The 15,660-nt window shown below is 49.1% G+C and overlaps 1 protein-coding gene across 1 annotated transcript in view; it reads left to right on the top strand.

The window, feature by feature from the left end:
* LOC135818142 (talin-like) overlaps positions 1-15,660 on the top strand; it is a 44,686-nt gene that overhangs the window by 16,447 nt on the left and 12,579 nt on the right. The window contains exons 27-48 of the mRNA XM_065331479.1: positions 143-259; positions 723-920; positions 1,251-1,484; positions 1,798-1,887; positions 2,339-2,461; positions 2,907-3,212; positions 3,868-4,008; positions 4,386-4,567; positions 5,108-5,240; positions 5,675-5,776; positions 6,234-6,404; positions 6,865-7,008; positions 7,477-7,578; positions 8,429-8,548; positions 9,020-9,166; positions 9,764-9,933; positions 10,235-10,418; positions 11,138-11,380; positions 11,824-11,949; positions 13,238-13,402; positions 14,366-14,471; positions 15,496-15,620. Of these exons, the coding sequence (XP_065187551.1) occupies positions 143-259; positions 723-920; positions 1,251-1,484; positions 1,798-1,887; positions 2,339-2,461; positions 2,907-3,212; positions 3,868-4,008; positions 4,386-4,567; positions 5,108-5,240; positions 5,675-5,776; positions 6,234-6,404; positions 6,865-7,008; positions 7,477-7,578; positions 8,429-8,548; positions 9,020-9,166; positions 9,764-9,933; positions 10,235-10,418; positions 11,138-11,380; positions 11,824-11,949; positions 13,238-13,402; positions 14,366-14,471; positions 15,496-15,620 (3,429 nt within the window). The remainder of the gene's footprint in view (positions 1-142; positions 260-722; positions 921-1,250; positions 1,485-1,797; positions 1,888-2,338; positions 2,462-2,906; positions 3,213-3,867; positions 4,009-4,385; positions 4,568-5,107; positions 5,241-5,674; positions 5,777-6,233; positions 6,405-6,864; positions 7,009-7,476; positions 7,579-8,428; positions 8,549-9,019; positions 9,167-9,763; positions 9,934-10,234; positions 10,419-11,137; positions 11,381-11,823; positions 11,950-13,237; positions 13,403-14,365; positions 14,472-15,495; positions 15,621-15,660) is intronic.

Here is a 15,660-nt window from a genome sequence, read left to right as displayed (position 1 = left end):
TCCATTGAATTGAATTCAGCATGGGAAATTTGCGAATGAGTAAATTTGGCGAACCCGACATGGGCAAGATACAACCAGGAGACAGATTGGGTATCTCGCATACACTCATCAGTTCATATGCTACTGATCTATCTCTGTGCAGAGTGCTAAGAATGTCCAGCAGTCGCTCGGCGTCATGTTTGGCTGCCTGCCAAGCGTACGTGATGTCGACACGTTCATTCAGGCCATCGCCAAGGCGGCTCAGAAGCTCAGCGGAAAGGTGAGCAGCGGTTCCGGCTAAGGACTGGGCTTTACTGCAGTACTTGCTATTATACAGCTAGCTGTTTGGCCAGAAAGGCCTCATCAGTACAGCTATGAGCTTGTAGTTGTTACTTGATGTTTCACTCTCACTCTTTCTCGGATTCGTAATGTTCATTTAACATGTCTACATCCCCACATCCTCTGTAGTCGAATCTTGCTGTAGTGGGGTGCATGGTAAATTTACCCACAGAGGATACAGTAGGTGGATAATGACGCTGAATGTGTGTTTGCGCATGTGTTTACGGATGCGTGTACGTGTGTGTGTCCGTCTGTCTGTCTTTGTCTGTCTGTCTGTCTGTCTGTCGTTCTGTCTGTCTGTCTGTCTGTCTGTCTGTCTGTGACTGTACATGTGTTTACATGCTCTCACATGGTTGGATGTCGGCAATGCGGCGTCACCGCGCTATACTGTGACGTCTGGCCAGCTGCCCAAACCGTCTGACAGCTATCAGAAGTTGCAGCTGACACTGAACGAGAACGGTGCCAGTCTCAACGCGAGTGCCTCTCACCTGGTCGTGTCCTCCAAGGGCGGCAGCAGTATGCTGGCTAAGGCCGCAAAGAAGTTCACCGACGACGCCATGCTAGTGTTCGATGCCGCTCTGGCCATCGCTGGTGCTACCAAGGTAAAACATATGTTATTCACTACCATTATTATGGAAGCTATGTTCTCCAGGAGGTTCAATAATATTGTTAATCACAGTATTGAACCAAGTTACTGGTTCGCTCTCTGAACCCGTTGCTTGTTCATGCAAGTGTTTCATGCCGCTCTGGTGCTACAAAAGTAAAGCAAAGTATTTTTATCCTCTACCATGTGGGAGCTATGTTCTCCGGGATGTTCAGCATTGAACCAAATTACTGGTTCTCTCCCTAAACCCATTGCTTGTCCATGCCTGTTGCCTGCTCTTACTGATATATTCAATTTTGTATTTATTTTCGTGTCTGCTTGGTTGTAGAGCAAGGATGATCAGAAGTTGATTATTGATGCTGCAATGGCCCTGGCGAATTCCTCTGGAAAGTTCTTGGTGGCTGGCAAGCAGTTGGCGGCGCATCCGGAAGCGCTCAATGCCAAGAACCAGTTGAACGTAGAGAGCAGAAACGTAACGGACTCCATCAACACCCTGCTGGGCAAGTGCGTGTCGACAACGCCTGGCCAAAAGGAGTGTGAGAACGTTCTGCGTAGCATTGAGGTGAGGCTTGCTACCTCCACATTCTCCAGTGCTAATGAGTAGTACTGCAAACGATGCTGAACTGTAGGCCTTCGGAAAGGAGATAAGTGGGAACATTCAGTCCTACAAGATACCGTTATTACTGCTTGGATGGCATCATCAGTAGAGCTAGAGATAAATCAGCTCTTTCGACGAGCTTTGCGCACTGTGATTACCAGTGTCTCGTATACATGCATACTATGATGGTTGGTGATTGAATGTAGCCTTTAACAGTATTACCAGTACGGTGTGTTTGACTTCTCTTTGCATACCCCCAATGCTGTCCTGTGTGCAGGGATCTGGTAGCATACTGGAGACCATCTCTGAGCCAGTGACAGACCTGACGTTCCTCGAATGCCAGCAGACAGTCCAGGCAAAGGCAACGGTAAGAGAGTGTACTATCACAAGCCCATACACTTATCCAACAGATGTGGCGGAACAGGTCTGGTTGGTCAGGCCACGGCCGGACCAACTTTTTACCCGCCAACGAGTGTTTACTTCTGAAGGGCATGTGTACTGCCAGATCATAATACATATGAAAGACTTAGGTATGGCCGAACCAATCAAAACTGGTTCCGCCAGTCCTGTCTGATACCCAGTGCTGAAAGCCCAGCGCACCCCTGTGGTATTGCAGAATTTGTGCTGTGCCTTTTTCATCAACAATTACATCCACGAATACTGCATTTTGGGCTAGGTGACGTCATGGTGGTTGTCCCGCTATCCAAAGGATGCGTGATGGGGTCACAACAAGCGTTCATCAGCAGCATCATATTCTATTGGATTAGAGTGTACGGTGCTGTGTGTGACAGTGATCATTCTGCTCCTTGGCCTTACAGACACTTGGCGCAACCATGGGAGTCGTTCCGGCTCACATCAAGAAGCGTGAATTCGACAAGTTCGGAGACAGCATCACGGAGGCTGCGGAATGCATCTCCTCACTGCTCGAGGCTGCCGCTCAGGTATGATCCAGTGTTGTCACTGTAACTCTATCCCTTGTAGCATGTATGTACACTGTACTGAGGGTAACCATGCGGTCAACGGGATATCACGGATGTTCATCAGGTCATTTATTATTTATTTATTTATTTATTTCTGCACCTCGTGGCATGTCAAGACAGCCAATTGAATTGAGTAGAGGGTGAGACCAACCACGGAAGAAGAGAAAAAAGAAAATGAAGAGCACGTACACAAAGTGGGAAGGGATTAGCATCACTATAAGACATGCTACCTTGTAGTACCCTGGTCGCTTCAGCATGCCAAAAAGTGTGAAACAATCAGTACTCATTCAACACTGTATTGGCCCACGAAGTCTGTGATCGATTCACGCTGTGAGTGATTTGTAGTAAATATCACAGAACATATTGAAGTGATGTATGTCATGATTGCCTTGCCTGTGCTGTACAGGCTGCGTATCTGATCGGAGTATCGGACCCGACCAGCATCGCCTCGCAGCCGGGCCTGGTGGATAGCACGCAGACTGCACAGGCGCAGCAGGCCATCCAGAACGCCTGTGACACACTGCTGAACCCGGCCAGCCGCAACCAGCAGATCCTGGCCGCCGCCACCACCATCGCCAAGCACACGGCCGCGCTGTGCAACAGCTGCAAGAGCGCCTCGCAGCGCACTCGCAACGAGGTGGCTCGCCATAACTTTGTGCAGTCGGCCAAGGACATTGCCGAGGCCACCGGTCAACTGGTCAAGGCCATCAAGGTGAGCTAGCCAGCTGCCAGCAGTAGGACATGGTGTTGATGTGGTTATCATGTGATTCTCTCACCATGGTTTCTGTGTGTGTGTGTGTGCGGGTACATGGAACGTTAACGTGACCAACTGTAACTTCAAATTCACCGTGCATGATACACCTAGGCTTACGTTGCCACGGTCGCACAACCTTGTCGTGGCTATGTTCACGAGGTTGACTTTCACTTTGTGAAGGTCATAACTACATGTTTGCACAGTGCCCGTCCATAGATAGAGATCGATATATCTTTCACAAAGACAAGACGAACAGCCCCCCCCCCCCAAAGAACGAATATCTTCCCTAAAAAATATTGATATTTGTGGACGACCCGTAATAAACTATTACAAAGCCCCGATCTGAACTGAGAAAGTATAGATGACTTGAGCTGCTCATAGCTTACCTCTCGTCTCCAGTATTGATGGGTATCAACTCTCGCTCCTGTTACATGACTCAGCTATCTCCTGTGGTGCTGTTGAGCCTGGTGTATTGATGATGTTCCTGTTGACAGTGCTGTGTCTCTCAGCTATTCCCCATGTGTTGTCACAGTGTGTAGCCTAGTTTGGTCAACTTGCCTTCTGCTGTGTTTCTTTGTGCCGGTCCCCCCCCCCCCCTCTTCACTGCATTCAGAGCTTGGCTGGTGGACTCACGGATCAGAACAGAGAGGTGTGTAAGAAGTCCACCATACCCCTGCTAGAGTCCATTGACAAGTTTGTCGTGTTCTCCGCATCGCCAGAGTTTGCGTCCGTAGCAGCCAAGATCAGCAAAAGCGTAAGTGAAGACTGAGGGTTGACAATATGCTCGCGCTGTACGAGGGAAATTGCTCCTTCATGGTCAAGCTACGTTTTCATTTACCAAAAGTTTTCGTCCGGATTTGAAGGTTTACCAGAGCGGATCCCATATTCATTGCAGAGTGTACAATGCCGGTGGTGAAGAAGACGGCACGGCACTGCCGAGGACTGCCGAGGTCCAGAGTCTCACTGTCTTGCTGTACAAGCAGTATGCAGTTTAGAATGTTTGAAACTTGAGAATGCAGGTTGGATAATGGTAAGTGATGGCTAAGGAAAGCTGACTGAACACATCACGTGTAACTGCTTCTCTTGAATGACTATACTGTGCACATGTACTTGTCTAACATCACCATGCAGGCTCAGTTGAACATGAAGCCCATCATCGAGGCCGCCAAGGCAGTCCTGTCGACCAGCGTCAGCTTTGTCAACGCGGCAAAGAGCCTGTGTGGCAACGCTGACGATGCAGCCTCGTGGCAACTCCTCGCCATGCACAGCAAGACCGTCACCGAAGCCGTCAAGAGATTACTTGAAGAAATTGTGTAAGTCACTGATCAAAAGTATGGCAATGGGCTGGATGGTGGGCTGGATGGTAGGGGGGGGGGGGCATACATTCTTCAAAACAGCCTTGGCCCGGAATCCATGCCACCACAGCACCCTCATAGGAAGCATGCTGACCTCACCGGAACTTGTGATTGAACCTTCTTTTCTTTCATTTTTTTGCAAAATTACTACACTATCCGATGGCACGCATGCAGCAAAATAGAAGTGGGATGTTTTGAATGGTTGGAGTGTGTGAGAGGCAGGGAAAGCGTCACCGACCATCAAGTGTACCTGCGATGTCTCCTAATCCAGTCAGGCACACACGGGTTATGTAATGCACTATGTCACTTGACATGATCAGAATCTGGGAATGCTGTTCATGTACAACACCAGCAGAGTCGGCATTGAGTGCAACAAAATATCTCGCTCGGATGATGCTCACACTGATGGAATTTCGTCTGTATATTGAAACAAAGTGCACAACTTTCTGCATTGTTTGTGTTGTTGCCATGTTCCTTCACTTACTGGTCCTCCTGCAGATCCAAAGCACCTGGACAGCATGAATGTGAGACTGCAATTCAGAGCATTGTCAAGCTGATGAACGAAATTGATCAGTCCACCCTGGGCGCAATCAGCAACACTCTTCAGCCGCGTGCCGAGTCGACACTGGAGGTACAGGCTCTCTTACCAAGCATTTCTCCAGGGGGGGGGGGGGAGGTGCTGCCGTTCACAGCATGAGGCTGTGGCACATGCATTTCTTCAGGATTCAATTTGAGAATTACCACTGTCAGCTGTTTATTTAGAGTGTAGTATGGCGGCAGTCTGGCCTATTTGTAAATGTATCTGACTCGATGATATGAACAGGGATGCAGACTTGTAATCTTCAATCTTTTCGTAACATTCCTAATGCTGAAATGTATAGGGAATATAATGGCTGGGTGGTACTTTTTGCGAGGGGGGGGGGTGCAAGTGCTCCGAACACCAAGTATACATCTGCCATGCTCAGAACTGAGTATACAGCAATGCCTTCAAGATGATCTAAGCCTTGCATGCACACGGTCCCTGTCTGTACACTGCGCTATCCGATGCTGTTGCCATGCATGCAGGGCTTCCGGGAGCGTTCCGTCAGTGCTCTCAACGGCATTCAGGATACGGTGAGATCCGTGGTGCAGGCAGCCACGTCCGACCCGACCAAACTGGGCCACACCGTAAGTACTGGTCATGTGGGGGGTGCTGCATGACAAACTGTGTTCTTGGCTATGTCAGTGTGTTCGGCCTTTCCAGTATCTCCGGAGGCGTGGGTTTGAATCCCACCGCTGCCACCATGTTGTGCTTGGCCTGCTAGCCACGCAGGTGTCCATTGCGGGACAAGACAAAGACTGATGTATTTACATGGGGCATGAGCGTAATATAATACAGACGAGAGAGACAGTACGGAGAGGGACAATGCTGCGAAAAACGTTATACACTCCAGGCTGCTACACTGTACCCACTGTGTACTGCAGCCTAGATAGTTTGTCTTCCTGTGCAGGTAGACAGGTGGTTTGTAGGGCCTAGGATAGCCAGTCTCCGAGCATGGCGGTGATATAGCACCCCTTTGTTCGCATCCGGCTTACTTGACATGCACTACACCTTCCCGTTCTGCACGTCCTGTTGCACCTGCAGGTCAGTCTGATCAGCAGCTACTGTGATCCCTTGGTCAGTGGCCTTGTCGGAGCTGCCAGCCGAACCAAGGACTCAACCCGCCAGATGCTCATCCTCAACCAGGCAAAGACCCTCGTCGAATGTCTGCTTGAGCTTCTGACTGTCGGCAAGAAAGCTGGTGGAAACTCATCGGTAAGGACTGCCTGTATTCAATCAAGTTGTTTGGTCACCTTTGTGGCATGTCATTGGCCAGTGTATGGGCTTACCTATGAAATGTTGTCCTGCTCCATTCAAACACATGGAGTCTGCCATCCACTTGATAACTAAGGTTAGTTTATCGGTATTTAGATAACGCAGCGACTCAATCCCAGCAGCACTCCTTACCCAGGTGATGTCTGTCTGTCTATAATTATATCTTTTCACATTATTGTTGAATTAGCAAGCTCAGCTGAGCACTAGATTGCTGAGCTCTATAGTTCATGTTCTGTCAGTGCACTGGCTGCTATGCTCTGCTGTGCCTGAGCTATAACCCATGGTCTGCGTACTAGCTGTTATGCCTTGCCGTGTGTGTGTGCATGCGCGTGTGTGTGTGTGTGTGTGTGTGTGTGTGTGTGTGTGTGTGTGTGTGTGCATGTGTGTGTTGGACTGACAGGCTACATCGGCTAATGCCGAGGTGGTGCAGGCTGGCAAGGCCGTACAGCTGTCGTCCGGTGAGCTCATCACCACCGTACAGGCCGGCATGGCATCACACGGTGTTGAGGGACCCATCGCCACCATTCGCCAGGTCATGGACAGAGTGAGTTGACCCCGTCCAGCACAGCTTGAGCCACGATGTGTTCACACAAACACACGCGCGCACGCACACACACACACACACACAGCATTGTACAACTGAAGTCTCGCTACCAACAGACAACTCTCTCCTAAGCGGGATGCAATGCTGATAGTTCTGCTCACGGGGTTCAATATCTTGAACAGTTCAGCCTTGCATGTGCTCCAAGCAATGCATCTATAGACCGTCTGTGAATCCTGTTGTGAAAATTGTGAACCTAACCGCTCTGACCGCCAAATTGCCGGTTATAAGGACTTGCTTGCTACCTTGTTAATCACCATTGTATTTGACTTGAAATGTAATGGTACGAAAGGCCTAGTCGAAACTATACGGCTTCTGTGCTCCGTGTGCTGATTTGCTTTCCTTCCAGCCAAGAATCTATTGTGAATGTGAGATGTGCATATTGTGTTGGTATGCTATGCTCCTTTGTAGCTGGATGATGCTCTGGCCCTGGATCCGGACAAGTCTTTCCTGGAGTATCAGGAGTCACTGGTGCGCACAACACGGAGCATTGCCACGACCAGTCAAGTTATTGTAAGTCGTGGAGATCTTGTTGTCCAGACAGCTGCCCAGTCCTGCATTTCTCCGTCTGTCTGTCTGCCTCCCTGTCTCTGTGTCTGTCTGTGTGTCTGTCTCTCTGTATGTCGGTCGGTCTGTCTGTCTGTCTGTGTGTATGTCTGTCTACCCACACAACAGAAGCCAGACTTGATACTGACGACTGTTAGCGTTTCGACCATATCGGTCTTCTTCAGAATTATGTTCATAATTCTCTTTCTCTACATCTGGCTACAACAGTACGAAATAGTGGTTGCAACTTCGGCGATGATTTGTAAGAAAGGGTTTGTGAGTCAGTCAAGTGTCAAGTCAAGTCAGCGGAATAGCGCGAGCTCTGGTGTGGGGAGCGAACCCTTTCTATATCTGGCTGCCTATCAATTTGAATACCGAGACTACGCATGTCTACCAGACTGGAAAGCACTTTCACTAGGAGTCCTGCATGGCTGCCTGAGTTTATGAGCTGGTTGCACCGTGACCAATCCATGCTGTAGTGGCAATACATAATTGTATGGTTTGGTACATCTGTTAACCATTCCTTCTCATGAGCTGAAACACGAGGCGGTATCCCTGTGTGTGTCTCACCATGGATAAGCATGAGACAGAACGCATTCATTTTCTTCAGTGCTTGCATCTACTCACCTCCCACCGTTTTAGGAGCTGCATCTGCGCCTTGATCCTTGAAGGATGGTGGCGTTCCTACGGATGCGGAAAACTCGGCCTCTAGCCGAGTCTGACGCGAACCGTGAATTTTTTAATTGTTTTTTTCTGCTCTCCACTCTGACTACTTGCTCACGCCTTGCAACTTCTGTTATGTTCTTCTTGTGATCAGCTTGGCAAGGCCAGCACAGAGCCAGAGAAGATCGCCCCACTGCTCACCGACATCACCAATCACTTCGGAGCGCTGGGAGGAGAGGCCAGGAATGCACTGGCTGCCTGCGAACAAGCTGATGTAAGGAAAGTAGTACAATGGTCATGTAGTCAGTCAGCGTAAGGCATCGAGATCCTGGCCTTGAACAATTGTTGTGTTCACCAAGACTTGAACACCTTGACAAGCTACTTTGGTTGTGCTAGACTTGAACCCCTTTGAATATGTACATTAGTGCTGGCCAGAGAAATCCAACCTCATGAATAAAGTAGCGCCGTGTTCGAGTGCACAGACCAGTATGTGCAGAGCTAGGGCTGTGTAGCACCCGACGCTATTTAATTCATGAGGTTGGATTTCTTGGGCCAGTACTTAGTACTTAGTATAGCCTGGGACTGTGAGCATGTGTAGAAACAAGAAGAATAGATGTGCGTATCGTATGGCTACACGTGATACTAGTTCACATATTGCACCAAGGAGGTACAGCTTGTCAAATCCCTGCTTTTCAATTAACTCATCCAGTTGTTTGGGTTGCTGCGCACTGTTCCTGTTGGCTAGGTTGCCGCTCGCATTCAGAAGAGTTCCAAGGCTCTGGGTGAGTCCATTGGTCAACTGATCTCCAACGCTGGTGCAGTGATGGACAACCCGTCCGATTCCTTCTACAAATTGGAGCTGGGCAGCGCCGCCAAGGCCGTTTCACAGCAGGTATGTGTGTGTGTGTGTGTCTTTGTGTGTGTGTGTGTGTACGCGCGCGCGTTGCGTGCGTGCGTGCATGTGTGCGTGTGTGCATGCGTGCGTGCGTGTGTGCATATGTGTTTACAATCAGATCAAATGTGGCCTTGGGCTGTGACAGGGGCTACAAGTGGAGGTGGCTGCCCCTATTTGGGACATTCAGCCCATTATGCATGGCCCAACCTTGTGTCTTTGTAGTCAGATCAAGTGTGTCCCTGGGCTGTGATTGGGGCAAGGCTGCCCCCTACTTGGGACATTCAACCCCTATGCATGGCCCGACCCGAACTCCCATTGCTGTATGATTCTATCTGATGCACCGCAGTGTGTATCAAGTGCCAGTGTGATTTCCTCCTGTAGACTCAGAAAAATTCACTGCAGATATCTTGCCGTCAATAGAGTGGTTAGCAAAGGCTGGTGTTGCCTTGCTTTGACTTGTGTGTGTGTGTGTGTGTGTGTACGTGTGTGTGTGTGTGTACGTGTGTGTGTGTGTGTGTGTGTGTGTGTGTGTGTGTGTGTGTGTGTGTGCGTGCATGTGTGCGTGCATGCGTGTGTGTACATACACGTGTGCAGGTGTCATTCATGCTAGCTGCACTGCAGGCCGGATCGCGGGGAACACAGGCGTGCCTGGAGTCGATCATGGTCCTTTCTGGTGTCACGGGCGACTTGGAAACAACGTGTATGTTTGCCGACGCCGGCACTCTCACACCACTGGGACCCACGGACACATTCTCCGACCATCGGTGAGTGGTTAGCACCACATTGTACTGGAGACCGGATCTTGCAATGCCGCACCGACTGGCCCTGATTGGGATCTTGTGAAGAGTGGTTGAGTGGAGAACTATGGGACTTAGTGCGTTGCCAATACAAAAATGCAAGTAAAATGTGCAAAAATTATCAGCATGCGATTTCGAGTATTGTGACATACACATCAATACACGGGGCTGCTTTTGGATAATTAGAAGTTCCGGATATTTCGAATTTGGGGCCTGGCAATTTGAAGTTCGAATTAAAGGGGGTCTACCTGTACATGTGTGTTTGCAGTGACATTCTGATGAGCAATGCCAAGACTCTAGTGGAGGACACCAAGAAGCTAGTGGCCAGTGCTGCTGGCACTCAGGAGCAGCTGGCAGCGGCGGCCGAGAGTATCGTTGTGACCGTCCAGGGCATTGCCAACGCCGCCAAGGACGGCGCAGCGGCCATCGGGCCAGACGACAAGGAGGCACAGGTATGTGGTACGACGAGCACGTGTAAATACTGGATGTGGATTCTGGATGATTATACGGCTATGTGGATGATTGAAAGGCTATGTGGATGATTCCCAAGTGTTTCCTCTTGTCTCTCGTTGTTGTGTATCTTCACAATGTGGTATTGCTTTGTACTCCAAAACAATTACAAGCATGTGTCAATTGGAGCTTGTCTGAGCATCCTTATTAGCAAATATCACGTGCATGCTCGCCCATACTATTACACTGAAGATTCAAGTCACACTGCTGTGTAGTTAACAGTGCTTAGCCTGTTCAGACTTGGGAGCTTAGTTGTGACGGCGAAGTAAGATGGCACGGTGCATACTGCTTGGCTGAACATTGTGCAACAGCAGATCTGCTGGAACCTTGCCTATAGGTGCTGCTGCATCACTAAAGTCATGTAGTGGCAGGAATGCCAGCGTTGCAGCTGCACACCCTGGTGCTCATTTACTCCTGGCAAACGGGGAGCACATGAGGGCAAACTTGTACTATAGTGTTTGGTTCAGGTGCACGTACCCTGGCAATGTACATCAAGCTACCGTGTTTTCTTCTTTACGCAACACACACGTGCACACACACACACGCACACGCACGCATGCGCACACACACACGCACACGCACGCATGCGCACACACACACACACACACACACACACACACACACACACACACACACACACGTGCACACACGCACACACTAGGTCATGGTGCTGAACTCTGCCAAGGACGTGAGCCAGGCGCTCTCCAGCCTACTGCTGGCCACCAAGAACGCCAGCGGCAAGAGCGTGGCCGATCCGGAGATGGAAGAGCTGAAGACATGCGCAAAGGTCATGATCGGCAGTGTGTCGTCGCTCATCAAGACCGTCAAGATCTCCGACGACGAAGCGGCACGCGGCGGACGCGGTATGGAGACCGCCATCGAGGCCGTCAACCAAGAGCTCCAGGTATAGTGTTTTGCATGTCACGACAGTTTGAAGTGCGTACTCTTGTTGTTGTCACGCTATTGTCCAATTCACTACGGCTATTTGTGTGTGTACTACACGGGGACGGGTTATTTCAGTGGAAGACCGTGAATCAGGCGGGTTTCATTATCAATGCTCTGAAATCCACAGCTACCGAACTGATCAGAATGCTGCAGTAAGTAAGTAATAAGTAAATTATCGTGTCCGTTCCCGAATGGAACTCACGACGGCCGCTAACACCCGGTAAACCCGAGCGGCAGATGCAGCGCCTAGCGGCGGGGGTGAGGAGATAAGTCTCACAACCACTGGCACAAGTGCCGAGAAACCTCAATGCTGCAGTACCAAGTGGATAATCGTTCTATTCGCACGAGAAACAATTCACTCAACTCAACTTTGAACACTTTGTTCTGGTCTCTGCGTTACAGATCTTCACGTCCAGTGAGGCACCACAGCGCGAGTCCACGCCCGAGGATCTGATCCACGCCACTAAGGCCATCACCATGACGACGGCGCGTGCCATTGCTGCCGCAAACAGCGGCAAGCAGAGCGATGTGAGTTGAGGGGCGAGAGACGGCGGAGAGCATGGAGAATGTGTATGAGCACTGATGCACGTTTGATGTATAGCTATCCGCAGTTTTCTCTGCTTTCGGAGCTGGACCCAGATATCCTGGCCTATGAAGGCAGTGGAACCAGTATTAATGTCAGGGCTCACCACGACCATACAAAGCGTCAATAACGGTCATTTGGATTTGACCAATCAGCGCACAGCAAAACGGGCTGTTTCTTGCAATTGTGGGGTGTTTTCTGAGTGGAGCTTGGCTGTATTCGTTGGTTTTAGACATTAGGCCATTGTGGATTCGTGTTCAGAAGGTGTGTCTTTGGGGGGTTACCGTCTCGAATTTTTCGATTTGGCCTTCGTTTGGCTGAGATCGGATGGTGAAATCACTCAAACGCGAAGGCGTGCAAACAAGTGAATGAAGAGAAAATTAGAAATCGGGGACGGTAAACCGATAGAGAATTCCAAGACCTTGAAAATGAGCTATCGATGATGAGAATCGGCCAAGGAGAACCGCTGTTCTACTTTTTTGAAGACATCAAGGTCGGCGTGCGTCGCCGCGCGCACCAACAAAAACTGGCAGCCGTGCGCATATCTGCAAGTGCAACAAGAAAGGGCGGAGGAGACAGCAAGCGTTCCAAGTGAAGAGTTTACCTTCGTGTTGACTCAAGCTAAGGACTCATGCCAGTCAGGGATCATACTAGTCACCTCTCATCATGGTCATGACTAAGGGATTCATTTGTGACAAGGAAACTCCCCACTCGCAGCGTGAAAGCTGCGAGGCCAAACAGAAAAGAGTGTGCCGAGTCGCGATCAGGAAACGCTGAGTTCTACTGACAACATTGGTTAGCTAGGCGCGGCAAATTCTTGTAGATGCCAGGACTCAAGTTCACCAGTACCCCACGGACATATCTTGGTCGACACCCACCAGCGGATTGAGAAAAATGACCAAGATTGCTTGGAGAAAGGACGTCTTCTCCGCGTGTCTTTCTCGACATCAAATAACAAGATTCGCTTCGGCACTGGCCCTTCGCTGTACAGAGTAGACCAGGAAGTCGTAAAATACCGGTATTTTACGACTAGACTGTACATCGCTGTACATCGATGAGCATGAACTCGGGTGCGTAGCCGCTATGACTGCACAAACTCTGGCTTTGGCGGCATTCAAAATGGTGGTCGACGCTTTTTGAATTTTGTATGGTCGTGGTGAGCCCTGAATGTAGCCTTGAACTATTATTTTTGGCACTAGCAAATTTAAATGTCTTTCCATGCTGATCCTGCAGGTGCTGAACGTGGCACAGCTGGCGCGTAAGGCTGTCGCAGAGCTGCTGGCTACGGCCAAGGCTGCTGCAGCCGCTGCAGAGAACGACCAGCACGCAGAGCAAGTCAGAGCATCGGCGCAGGCCTGCGTGAAAGCATTGCTTCTGGTCATGGACTCTGTACTCATGGTAGGTACATGTGCAGTCGAATGTCACTTACCCGGACGCCAGTAATCCGAGCATGCCGGTTATCCGACAAGCCCGGGAGTGGTAATTTTATGACTCTCAACAGTAAAATTCTAAAAAATAAATAAAAAGAAACTTTTTTTGTTGTATATTATACGGTGTAATATGCGTTTACCTGAAGTAGATGTGGTCAAGTTAAGTATGCTAACGTTATATAACATGTATGTGTGCATGGAATATGCATGAATATATTCGGGTATTGTGTACATAAATCAGTGAAATCCAGCCATATATGCACATAAAAAAATGATATCAGTTATCCAACATGCCTGATTCCCGAAGTGGTCGGATAAGTGACATTCGACTGTACTACTGTAAAGCAAGTGTATTTCATGAAGGGAAAATGTTTCGTAGTCACCTAAATAAGCGCCGTCACTTGCGGGCTACAATGTGCATGTTCATACATACTGTACTGTAGAGTGAGTGTGCACAGCTAGTATAAAGTGTTTTAATTTTCAGGAGCCTTGCAGGATTTGCGAAATTAAAACGACTACAATGTACAATTCAATCGCTCAGCTTGCGCTTGCCATGCTTCTACTCCACTAATCGATCCTTTTTGATATTCCGCACCATGTTGTTCAAATTGCAAAGTGCGGGCGAAGGATTGGTTTTCCATACAAATATAGCCGGATGTGGAAGGCTGGCAGCACCGTAGCTGGAGCTTTCACCCACTGAGATCATGAGGTGCTCAGTGATGACTGTGATGAATACTGTACTGCTAATAATCGCACCAGTTGTGCTGTATATCATGCAACCAGGATGGTACTAGTACATGCACACCTCCATTGGGCACGTCTTAGCAAGAAAGCTAGCACGCACCATACCGACTCTACCAATTCGTGTGGTGCTAATTTTAAGAACTCTCAAATTGGACAAGTGGCCAAACTCCCATGCTTACCTGTACAGATCACCACCAAGCAGAACTACGAGAAGAAGCAGAAGCTGCCCGAGCTGTCCAAGGCTGTGGCAGTGGCGGTCAGCGACGTCATCCAGTCTGCAGAAGTCCTCAAAGGTAAACCGCATACAACACACATAATCGTGACTGTAAGACTAGATATTTTAACGTCAATTAAAGTTGACGATCTCCGGGTTTTTGTGGGTTAACGAGGTGAAATTGTAACGAATTCCGTCTCAAAACCGGCCAATACCTGTACAGGCACATATCGTTTTGTACATAACGACTTCAAATGTTAACGAATTGTTTAAATTCTTTAAACGTTAGAATTAAAAGTTCGTTCACATTACTGGTCTTACAGTATTATAGTTGTACTCGGTGAAATCCGACCAAGAGTGCATAGTTGGCGCCCTCGACTATGACGCCCTAGACGACCTGGATGCGGCACGAATGTGGCTGTACGTACACATGTACAAATACAATGATGTAACCGGAACTAGTCCAGGACGCCAGCTCTGCACTTTGGGTCGGATTTTACCGTGCGCACCTGCACTTGTGTGTCACATGGCTATAACGGGTATTCAATAGTCATGTCGCAAACAGCACTCATATTTCAACCTCATACTGTAAATATACAAATTTTCGGCAGCTATTTAATTTCGGCTATATTCGGCACCGACCCAAAACGCCTAAATTAAAACGCCGATGAAATTTTTCACAGCATCTGTCGCACTATACCCCACGCCTAAAATAAATCGCCGCCGAAATGTCAAAAATCGTGAAGTGCCGAAATTTTGCAGCGCCGAAATTTTGTATATTTACAGTACACGACCAATCAGCCTGATCATCCGTATCCGGCAGGATTCAGTCGTGTAAGGCTGCTGACAGTATCCATATACGGATGCGTGGTGTCGCGTGGCTTCCATACACGTACACAGTGAGTGTACATGTATCCCTGAGCTACCGCGTCACTCGATTTCATCCGAATTTTCACCCAGGAGGGCATCATCATCAGGGGTACTACTATTACTTTGAAGTAGCCCAGTAATTCCCCTGTTTCCTCCTGTAAATTGATTAATCCTTTCACTACTGGACATCAAACCTTTGTCTGTATACCGTCTGCTGTGATAATGGCGACTAGGAACGGATTGGGTCAACCCCGACGATCCCAACGTCCAGGCTGAGAATGAGCTCCTGGCAGCTGCCTCGGCCATCGAAGCAGCTGCTAAGAAGCTGACCGCACTCAGAAAGCGCGAGGACGCACAGGTAGGTCGGCAATCGGCTAAGCTTAGCTCCCAAGATTGCC

This window comes from Sycon ciliatum, chromosome 5 (genome assembly GCF_964019385.1).
Source record: "Sycon ciliatum chromosome 5, ocSycCili1.1, whole genome shotgun sequence".
NCBI lineage: Eukaryota > Metazoa > Porifera > Calcarea > Leucosolenida > Sycettidae > Sycon > Sycon ciliatum.
The sequence above is the reverse complement of the archived record's forward strand: the minus strand, read 5'-3'. Positions and strand labels throughout refer to the sequence as shown.